General features: G+C 31.2%; 2 protein-coding genes across 2 annotated transcripts in view; both read left to right on the top strand.

The window, feature by feature from the left end:
* Window positions 1–887: 887 nt before the first annotated feature.
* Window positions 888–11,356, top strand: part of LOC144840270 (uncharacterized) — a 63,498-nt gene continuing 53,029 nt past the window's right edge. Inside the window, exons 1-10 of the mRNA XM_078696028.1 lie at window positions 888–1,056; window positions 2,592–2,705; window positions 3,292–3,405; window positions 3,765–3,878; window positions 4,210–4,323; window positions 4,468–4,581; window positions 4,804–4,917; window positions 5,137–5,244; window positions 5,440–5,553; window positions 5,949–6,062. Coding sequence (XP_078552154.1) covers window positions 900–1,056; window positions 2,592–2,705; window positions 3,292–3,405; window positions 3,765–3,878; window positions 4,210–4,323; window positions 4,468–4,581; window positions 4,804–4,917; window positions 5,137–5,244; window positions 5,440–5,553; window positions 5,949–6,062 — 1,177 coding nt within the window. The 5' untranslated portion in view covers window positions 888–899. The remainder of the gene's footprint in view (window positions 1,057–2,591; window positions 2,706–3,291; window positions 3,406–3,764; window positions 3,879–4,209; window positions 4,324–4,467; window positions 4,582–4,803; window positions 4,918–5,136; window positions 5,245–5,439; window positions 5,554–5,948; window positions 6,063–11,356) is intronic.
* Window positions 6,722–11,337, top strand: LOC144841265 (uncharacterized). Its single transcript, XM_078697529.1, has 8 exons — window positions 6,722–6,969; window positions 8,103–8,330; window positions 8,560–8,784; window positions 8,990–9,112; window positions 9,427–9,708; window positions 9,858–10,085; window positions 10,557–10,670; window positions 11,006–11,337. The coding sequence occupies exons 1-8, from the start codon at window positions 6,762–6,764 to the stop codon at window positions 11,335–11,337; spliced, it is 1,740 nt and encodes a 579-aa protein (XP_078553655.1). The 5' UTR covers window positions 6,722–6,761.

Below are 11,356 nucleotides of genomic sequence, written 5' to 3'. Positions count from 1 at the left end.
AACATAAAAACATTATACATACCATCATTACAGATACTTCTTCTTCTTCTTCGTATTTGGAGCCACTTCATATGTGAAGACTCTGCTCCTCCAACTCTGTTTTGCTAGCTCTACTGTATTTGGTTGTGTGGTATTATTCTATTTGTTTATTCTTTTACATCTTGTTTTTACCTATTAGCTGTTACGGCTTGCACTCCTAGCCCGTGTGTGAACGGAGCTTGTAGTTTATCCGGTACGAGTTATATATGTATTTGCTATCCGGGCTGGCGTGATACTCATTGTGATTTACGTAAGTTAGGCCTTGTATATACAGACAGTATTAACTTCTGTAAGTTAGGCCTTATATATACAGATAGTATTAACTTCTGTAAGTTAGGCCTTATATATACAGATAGTATTAACTTCTGTAAGTTAGGCCTTATATATACAGATAGTATTAACTTCTGTCAAAATGGAAAAGAAGCCCAGAACAGGTTATCCCTTTCAGACTGTAAAAAAGACATCGTAATATATAGTGATATAAAAATAGTGTATCATGTATCATTTCTCACTATTGAGTTTTTCTACTGAGTTGGTTTTTATAAGTTGCAAGCCACCATTATTTACCACAAATAACGATAATATACTTACCACCACCTGCTTAGAAGCAGATTTTAATATAAGGAAATATGCAAGTAGATCATCTTCTGGACTTCGAATCCACCAAATCTGAAATAAAGTGAGAAAGAAGCACTTCCAAATGTTGCCATGTGCGCACAACATCCAAATATTCCCACTGGTGCGCACAATTAACATGACTATAACTCTTTATAATAACAAATTAACTTGTATCCTGTGACATCTGTTGTATCTGAAAGGAGCTTGTTAGAATAGTTGATAAAGATCTTTAATAAGGATCAATGTATATATATGATAATATTTATTTTGACCTTTTGACCTCAGCTGTCGATGCATGTGCATCAAATCCCTGTCAAAATGGCGGTTTGTGTACAGACTTTCAAACGCACTTCACTTGCGGATGTCTACAGAATTTCGCCGGAGAATTTTGTAGTATTAGTAAGTGTAAAGCCTGACAAATGTTTTACCTTAGTTGGTGAATGCTTGGTTGGCCCACTGTATATATCTAGGGCCAATGCACAATATGTTTACTAAACCAATTACACCAAATAGCTAGCTACATTTCAACGTTTTATCTAAAAGCAAGAAAATTGCTGTTGTGTTTCTGTTTGTCCTAAAATCAAAGTGTTTTGTGGTTCTGTATTGTTTTCTTTGTTTTTAATTCAATATGTTTGTGTCAAAGCATAGAGAAATGGTGAAAGTTAAAGTACTTCATATATAATATATTTATTGTAGTGTTTATGAATCAATTCATGTATTGTGTTTCGCTAGAACATTTGTGTATCTGCTATAATGTTATGTTTCAGTAAGTTATTGTTTTATGTATGTTTTTGTGTGTTCAGTTAAAAACAGAAACTGTTTTTTGTACACAAGTTTCTATTTTTGACTTTATGTTTAGTGTTTTTAGTTATACCACTACCATAGACAGTAAACTATCCTGAAACAAAACAGTTACTAACGCTCATTCTGCACCTGTCCATATTTTCGAGCATGCGCAGAATGACTGTGGTACTCAACATATGCATAGTCGAAAACGAAATTGTGAAAACGAATAGTTGATATTGCTATTTTAAGTGTGGTTTACAAAAATATTAACCATGTCCTATAAAATTATGGACAGTGTGGCCTAATGCAGTAAGCTTTATTTTTATACGAATCATTGATAAACCAATTGTCTCTACTGTTTTGTTTATATGTTTATAATTATTATTTGTATATTATATTATTAATCACAATTCAATATTTAATATCCTATTTTCAGCTATACAGTTATGACTTTTTTATAGTTATATTTTAGTTATTCTTTCATAACTATTGGTTAATAGCGATATGAAATAATAGAGTAATAGTATAGTTTATAATATTGTACTTGTATTATGTTTATTTGTAATGTATCTATAGTGCATAGCTGTGAATGATCAAAAAAATGCTGCAGCACTTTATCATTTACGGTAAACTTATAATATTCATGTATGGCGGTATTGGTTATTGTACATGTTATGTTTGTCTTGTTTTAAGGTGAAATACAATAGTCGCACTGTAGTTACTTATTATTGGACTTTAGATAATATATATAATATATTTAACAAACATTTATTTCATCAAATGCCAGACAATGCGATAATATATTGTAATTGCATTTTGCACCATATGCTACAAGAAGATAACAAATATGTTATCATGCTCACAAACTTAATTGAATTCCCAACTTTTTTATACAGTTAAAAAAAAAGATCGAATTGCTATTATAAAAACTGCTTAATACTTTTATAATTGTACATTTGATAATATGTTTCATAGTACCATAGAACCAGTATGTATTAATTAACTTTAAAAATATTTGTTTCATTATATGAATGCAAATGTTTATTTTTTTGTAAAACAAAGTCTTATTTCTGTTTGCAAAGTAAGTTGACAGTTAAACCTTATTTTTAAAATAATTCTTACATCAGTATGTACTATTTGTTACTCAGATGTGAATGAATGTGTTGATATGCCATGTGCGAACGGAGCAACCTGTGTAGACCTTGCTGATAGTTACCGATGCGACTGTCCAGTAGGATATAGCGGATTTCATTGTGATATAGGTATGTATCCATCATACAATTGAATATTCATTTTTGCATTATTTCAGGATTATATCTAAAGCTATGTCTACACTATCACATTTTATGTGTACACAAAATGTGATGTGCCCATATATGGACATGATGATGTCATATCACTACCATATTTGGGCATATCACTGCCCTACTTTGGCACATCACAGTTTTTTGTCAAACTAGTTTGATAATGTAGACAGAGCTTTATAGTAGACTTACCACAAGTCTCTAGATATTGTTCGGGAGTTTCAATAGTTACGACAAAACTGTTGTCTTGCACCTAGATGTGTATTCTACACAACTATGTTAAACATAGGAAAATGAATGTTTTTCCATTTCATTATTTTGTACAATTTTAAAATTTTAGGTTCGATCACTTTTCTTTTTTTTTTGTCAATTTGTTTGCATTTTATCCAAATCCAGGCAATGGTTATTTTGCATGATACTTTGTTTTTTTTTGCTCAATTTCATGGAAAAAGTTTTGGAAATACTGAAAAAAAATCTCTTTATTGCTCTTAGTGTTGATCCATTGTTAGTACATTTTAATGTAAAGTGTCTTTTTCTCTTCTAGCAACCAATGCCTGTTCCTCTAATCCATGCTTGTTTGGTAGTACATGCCAAGGAGATGCTAATTCATACCAATGCGTCTGTGATGCAGGGTATGCTGGTGACAGATGTGAATTCCGTAAGTTTTGGACAACTTTACAAAAACAGAACATACGTCATGCATCAGCGTGTCATCTTAATCATGAATCTTACTTACTTATTCCAGAACATACCCGAACTTATGACTAGATTCATCCATAACTGTCGATCTGCCATTGTGACAGCCAGTTCATCTCTGTGTCAATGTATTATGAGTGTTGATCTTCCTTGTTTTGCAATGAATCTTGAAAAGTTTCTATTATTATTATTATTATTATTATTGATATGGTTTCTAGTTTGGTCTACAATAATACATACAGCAGTAAAGCTTTTGTATAAAATACAATATTTATACTACTTGTAATTGCTTTGTATGTTCATTTATTTCTTTTCATTTAGAACGCGAAGCATGTTCACCTTATCCATGTCAAAACGGTGGTATATGTACTAATTTCAGGACTTACTATGAATGTACATGTCCGATAGGATATACTGGAATGGATTGCCAGGCAGGTATGTGAATACAAAATGTACTACAGATTCATAGAGTACAAACCAATAAAAAACAAGTACATTCCATTTATTGTTATTGTTTCATATTATTATGAAAATCGGTCAGGGACTGCTAGTTTTAAAAACCTGATTAGGCCTACTGTAACTGTGATACTCAGAATGACATTTTATCTAATATAGTATATTTATTTGTTATTATTTGTGATATTATATAATAAGTTAATCAATCATTTAGTTCACTGTATTTGTGTTATATAAGTGCTATAGGTGCTATATAAAGGAAGTCAACCATTTTTAAATTTGATATGATATATTATACATATTTATCTAGTTGTTGTTGACTGTATTACCAACAATTGTCAAAATGGCGGAACGTGTAGAGGGGACGTCAACGTACTTTATTGTGAGTGTGCTCCAGGCTATAGTGGCAGTTTATGTACCAATGGTAATTTATTTTTACATCATAGAATAGCATTTTCCTATTATGGTTTATATATGGGTCAACAAAGTTGGATACATGATACGCTACATCAGTTTATAAAATACTACTACTTGTGATTAATTTGTATATTCATTTATTTTTATCTAGAAAATGATGCATGTTCACCTTATCCATGTCAAAATGGTGGTTTGTGTATTAATTACAGGACCTACTATGAATGTGAATGTGTTACAGGATTTACTGGAATGGATTGCCAGGCAGGTATGTGAATACAAAATGCATATTAGAATCATAGAGTAGACTACAACCCAATGAAATATAACTACATTCATTAATGACCAACAACGTGAAACAAATTAAAGTCTTTCAGAAACTGCTAATTAAACACGATTACTATAACTTAAATCATGTAATCATGTACACAGGTACTATTATTTGAGATGAAACGTCAATTAAATATTGAATTTTCTTTATTTTTTTCAGATGCAGTTGACTGTATAGCGAACACCTGTCAAAATGGAGGAACTTGTATAGATGGGTTCAACGCACTTTACTGTCTGTGTGCTCCAGGCTATGGTGGCAGTTTCTGTGAAATGGGTATTTTTTTAAAGAATATTAATTATGCATTTATTTATTATAAAGTGCAGATAACTGGTCCTAGTAATATGTATACTTTGTTTTCAATAAAAAGAAATGTTGATACTAAACCAGTCTTCTTTCACATCTGCACTGAAGAAAGCAACTTCAGAAAGTAAATTATGATAGGCGTTTCATAAGACTTAAAAGCGTCCATGTTTTCTAATATTTTTGTTACAGTTGCCTGTGAATCAAACACTTGTCAAAATGGCGGAACTTGTTTTGAAGACAACAACGGACTTTCTTGTGTGTGTGTTCCAGGCTATATAGGCGACGTGTGTGAATTTGGTAAACATTCGTTTTTTCTTTTATTGTTTGTCGATCTATTTTGTGGATAATGAAAAGATATGACCCATGCCTTTCTTACAGTATTAGTAGTCTTATTTTGAGTTGTTCATTTCTTATTATGAGTTGTTCATTTCTTATTTTGAGTTGTTCATTCTTATTTTGAGTTGTTCATGTCTTATATTCTGCTTTTTTTAGAAAGGGAAGCATGTTCACCTTATCCATGTCAAAATGGTGGTATATGTACTAATTACAGGACCTACTATGAATGTGAATGTGTGGAGGGATTTGCTGGAGTGAATTGTGAGGCAGGTATGTGAATTCAAAACTAACTATTACACGGGGTCTTGTAACATCTTAATAATAGGAATAAAAGATAGTAAGAACGCTAAAGATATTGTTAACAGTGCCATAAGTAACAAACAAACAAAAGTAATTATGTCGGATGGAAAACCAGTAGGATAGGAAACTCGGAAAGAAACTTAACTTTGTTTGACTATAAATGAATACTGAAGTAAAGTTTAATAAAAAATAAAAATAATCTTTTTACCATTTAGCGGACAGAACGCTCTTTACACACTCTATATGTATATAAAGCATTGTCTACTTGTGCTGGTCCTTGGCTAAGCATTTCACGGTGGTCTTAAACTGATAAAGATGATTAAAAATTATAGATACTGTTATCAAAACATTTTATTTCACTTAAGATGCCGTTGACTGTATAGCCAACACCTGTCAAAATGGAGGAGTCTGTAGAGAAGGGTTCAACGCATTCTATTGTCAGTGCGCTCCAGGTTATAATGGTGCTTTCTGTGAAAATGGTAAGTTTTTTTCTTTTGGTTTTCTTAAAACGTTTTTTCTTTTCAAAATATATTCAACAGCTAACTTTGTCATTATATTATGTCTTGCTTTACAGAAGTAGCATCTGTAGATTTATAGATGCATTGTTCTCCCAAAAATGAACAATAAAAATTCATAAAATATCACATAAATTGTTTATTTTCAAATTATTTTTTTTTCAGGAGGACAATATATCGTTAAGTTTTAATTTATGATTTTCCTACAGTTTACCATTAACTTATTTTGCTAGTGCAGATTATGATTTTTTAATATTTGTGTTGTTATGATGTGCTCATAAATTACAGTTTATTTTCAGCAAATTCTCTTATGTACCATTATTTGTACCCAAACACTTTATCCAAGTGTAGTAAAAGAATATTCATGTTTTTTTTTAACTTGTGTTGTTTTTAAGGTTTTATTTACCCCTTTCTTTCTTTCTATCTCTTTTAATCTTCAATAATTTATTTAGTCATTTATTTTAATTTTCTATATTCCTTTTGTATTTATAAGTCAAAATAATATAAATGATTTTTTTTTTTTACATTTTACAATTAATATTTCTTATACCATTATATAAAAACATGATTATGCTGATATTGGTTAATGACAAGGTTACTTGTATAGGATTGTTTAACAAAAATGATATATTTATTACAGTAGAAACATCTATATGTTCAAGCATGCCTTGTATAAATGATGGGGTATGTATACCCACTGCAACTTCATTTCAATGCGCATGCGTATCGGGTTTCGAAGGATTTTATTGCGAGTTTGATATCGATGAGTGTGCAAGCTCGCCGTGCCAGAACGGTGGAAACTGTCAAAATTTGATTGGTCAGTTTAGTTGCGAGTGCATCTCGGGATACCGTGGTGTTTGGTGTCAAGAAGGTACTACATTAAGTTTAAATTACTTTTTTAGAAATTTCTTTTCGTTTTTTTGTTTTATAAAATTAAACAAAGATGTAATTTTATTTTTAGTTTTATTTTAAGAAATCAAACGGCGCAGGTTATGGCAAACTATTGTTACTGTAAAAGCACACTACTAAATGTAGTAGTGTACTTGTCGTTATCGTTTTTTTTATACAGTGGTCCGTAATATTAGTTTAGTTTAAACGTTTAATGGATATTATTTATCAGAAACATTTTTTAGTTGAACTTATCAGACAAATTTTTAGTTGAACTTATCAGAAAATTGATAGTTGGGCTTATGAGAAAATTAATAGTTGGTCTTATCAGAAAATTGATATTTGTTCTTATCAGAAAATTTGATAGTTGGGCTTATCAGAAAATTAATAGTTGGGCTTATCAGAAAATTGATAGTTGTGCTTATCAGAAAATTGATAGTTGTGCTTATTAGAAAATTGATAGTAATTTGTTAAGAATTATAGTTAAACATGAGATGTTTTTAATCTCTTCATACAAAAGTAGTGCTTAACATAAATTAAATCAAATACCAACTGTACATAGTGTGCAGCATGTCAACGGCTTATGTTTAAAGTTAATTGTTTAGTGTATAACATTAATAATTGGTAACTTTCAGAAATCAATGAATGTGACAGTTTCCCGTGTCAGAATGGAGGAAGCTGTTCCGATTATATCAATTTGTTTGTTTGTGAGTGTGCAGTTGGTTTCCAAGGCTTAGAATGTGAAACAGGTGAAAACATTTTATTGACGTCTAATTTTTATCTATGCTTTGCTCTTTCAAAAACAAAATTGTAGGTGATTAGTTGTTTTCTCAATGTCTAACTTTTTTGTTATTATATTCAATAAAATCAATGACCAAGTTTTGACAAGTTTTTAAAATGCCTCGTAGTTAAATCCGGCAACAAAAATAGCTAAAGTTTTTTTTTTATACAAAAAATAATTTATAAAAAGTGAAATGATTTCAATTTTAATAGTATAGGTTTATTTCAAGTGTAATGTAAGCTATAAAATACATAGTTCCAATGTAATTTTAAGACTGGTATCTCATTTGATCAAACATTTTATTATAACAATATTTTTATTGATATCAAATTTAGATATTAATGAATGTCTTAGTGCACCGTGCCAAAACGGTGGTACTTGCTTCCAGTATGTCGGTGGCTTTACATGTGGTTGTGCAGCAGGATGGACTGGTGCCACATGTAGTGAAGACATCTTAGAATGTACCAGTAATCCATGTTTAAATGGTGCTACTTGTCTAGAACAAACCAATGCATACGTTTGCAGCTGTGTCCTTGGTTATGCTGGAGATAGGTGTCAGACAGGTGCACAAATACATATGTCATGTTTATATCAGGAAAGATATTAGGGTTAAAAATTAAATTAAAAATGATGCAAGGTTGGTTGTAGGGAAAAAATAGAATTGAAACATAATATATTATTATGAGAAATATATGGGAACCGAGGCAGAATATTTTGAACTTTTAATCAAATTTGTTGAATAGATGAAATTGTATTCCAATAACAACCATTATTATATTGCTTTCTGTCTAGACATCAACGACTGTATTAGTTCACCATGTTTGAATGGAATTTGTATCGATGATGTTAATATGTTTACATGTCAATGTTACGCTGGCTATGAAGGTGTATTCTGTGAATTTGAGATCAATGAATGCGCCAGTGCTCCGTGTCAGAACTTTGCTTTCTGTAGAGATGAATTAAATCAGTTCATCTGTGATTGTATGCCAGGCTACCGTGGCATTTGGTGTCAGGAAGGTGACTGGCTGTCTTGTTTTATATTGCAAAAAAATATGTTTAATAATTTTAAAAAGACTAGCTGTGTTTATTATTATGTATAATATAGTCATGCTGTGTTTATTTAAAGTTTTGTTTTAAATTTTAAAGTCTAATTGTTCTAGTTGTAAACCGCATTGCATTGTTACCTTTTGGATGTGTTCTAAGTTCTGTTTTCGACTTGCAGAAATCATAGAATGTGACAGTTCACCGTGTCGTAATGGCGCGACCTGTAATGACCTCATTAACGGATATCTTTGTGAATGCCGAAATGGCTACGCTGGCACACACTGTGAAATAGGTGATGATAGTAAAAAGTCTAAATATATTTTTTAACACATTATTTTCATCAAAACTAAATTTAAATTCCTATGCCCTTGCTTTAAAATACAATTTGGCAAAACGTTCATTGCTTATAATTCAATTTAAACAAGGTGCAATTTTTATAGAAAACGACATATATACATATCAAAATTATAAGGAAAAATTAGAATTTCTGAAATACTAACTAAAAATGGAAATGAATATTATTATTAAATAAATAATAAATTATTATTATTTTTTAGTATTTAAATTTGCATCTTTAATAATAATTTCTACAAATAATGTGTAAATACATTTTAGATATCGACGAATGTACTAGTTTTCCTTGCCAAAACGGTGGTACTTGCTTCCAGTATGTCGGTGGCTTTACATGTGGTTGTGCAGCAGGATGGACTGGTGTCACTTGTAGCGAAGACATCTTAGAATGTACCAGTAATCCATGTTTGAATGGTGCTACTTGTCTAGAACAAACAAACATGTATTTTTGTTTATGTGTGGCAGGCTATGAAGGCAACCGATGTGAGAGAGGTGAAGAATTTATCCATTCTAACATGTCTGGTTCAGGTTTTATTGTAATGAATGGTATTTCTTATAAATCATTTTGGTTAGGAATATTAACTTGTATGAATAATTTCAAATATAAATGCAAACTTTAGTGAAAATCTGTTGATTTAATTATATAACAGCTTATTTTGATAATAATAATTATTATTTTATTTTCATTATGCCAGACATTTATGAATGTGGGAGTTCGCCATGCACAAATGGAGCATTTTGCGACGATCAAATTAATAGTTTCAACTGCCAATGCTTACCGGGATATGAGGGTGTATTTTGCGAATTTGAGATCAATGAATGCGCCAGCAGTCCATGCGAGAACGGCGCACTTTGTAGTGATGAGCTAAATCAGTATGTTTGTACTTGTTTACCTGGCTATCGTGGTACTTGGTGTCAGGAAGGTAATAAGGCAGTAGTAGATGTTCTGAAAAATAATAGTAATACGTTTGAATCCTTTCACTTTGTTGGACCTTTCGTCAATCCTTATTACGTGTCAGTCTGAACCAATGACAATGTTGTACTTCACTCTCAGTCTACTATTTATTTTATTTATTTTATTTCAACAATATTTTATGAGGGTGGTCCATCCAGCATCAGCTGATCATTAGGGACCCTCAAACAAACAGTAAAACAAAATAAACTATAAAAACACAAAATTAACAAAGATATAAAAAATAAATATATATATATATATATAAAAATATACAGAAAGCCAACAATGAAAGAAGGAAAAAAAGAAATAAAATCACAGATAATTAGTCTCCAATTGTCACTTTAAAATCGATACTAATTCCATTTTTTCACATAAAGTAATGTAATTTTAATCTTTAGGAAATGTGCTAATATTGATATTTATGAATACTAAATTCCAGATATAGATGAGTGCTTAAGTGCTCCCTGTTTAAATGGCGGTTTATGTATAGACCTTGTGAATGGATTTGTTTGTCAGTGTGCCAATGGTTTCCAAGGATACAATTGCGAACAAGGTGATAACAGCAGAAATAATCATGGTTTCTTAGGGAGAACAATCCCACTTGCAAATGGGTCCTCACATCAGTTTGAATGAGTTCTAGGGAAATATTATACCCCTCACAATTGGATCCAAACAGAATGAATGAGTGTGATCCCAGTAGAAATAGAAATTTGATTCTTTCAGAAATGGGAATATGGTCATAGAAATAATAACAGCATTTTCGTTCAGAGATAGTAACATATCATTGTATTTAATTCTGAAGATCTAAGAGACATACAAAACCACATTATTAACTAAAGTTTTTTTTTCTCCAAATGTTAACAGAATAAGCTTAATCTTTTTCTACAGACATCGATGAGTGCCTTAGCAATCCTTGTTTAAACGGAGCAACATGCTTCCAACAAATTGGATCTTACGTTTGCGGTTGCGCAGATGGTTGGCATGGACCCAAGTGCGGCATGAACATCGATGAGTGCAGCAGCAATCCATGCTTGAACTCTGGTGTTTGTCTCGACATAGTAAACGCATATGTATGTTCATGTCCTACAGGATATGAAGGCAATCGATGTGAATTAGGTGATGATGAAATTTTTGTAAATAGCACTGCAATGCTTGGAGTCAGTTTTTCGCACACATCTGTTGTGGCCTTCTGGAGGACTGAATGGTTTCGTTTTTTTTGACATTTTGCACATTTCTTGA

The sequence above is a fragment of the Antedon bifida genome, chromosome 4 (assembly GCF_963402885.1).
Source record: "Antedon bifida chromosome 4, ecAntBifi1.1, whole genome shotgun sequence".
Lineage (NCBI taxonomy): Eukaryota > Metazoa > Echinodermata > Crinoidea > Comatulida > Antedonidae > Antedon > Antedon bifida.
This window is presented reverse-complemented; position numbering and strand designations above follow the sequence as displayed.

Coding starts and splice junctions, on each gene's coding strand:
- LOC144841265 (XM_078697529.1), top strand. CDS start 6,762: ATGCCTTGTATAAATGATGGGGTATGTATACCCACTGCAACTTCATTT. Junction 6,970..8,102: donor TGGTGTTTGGTGTCAAGAAG/GTACTACATTAA, acceptor TATCAAATTTAG/ATATTAATGAATGTCTTAGT. Junction 8,331..8,559: donor TGGAGATAGGTGTCAGACAG/GTGCACAAATAC, acceptor CTTTCTGTCTAG/ACATCAACGACTGTATTAGT.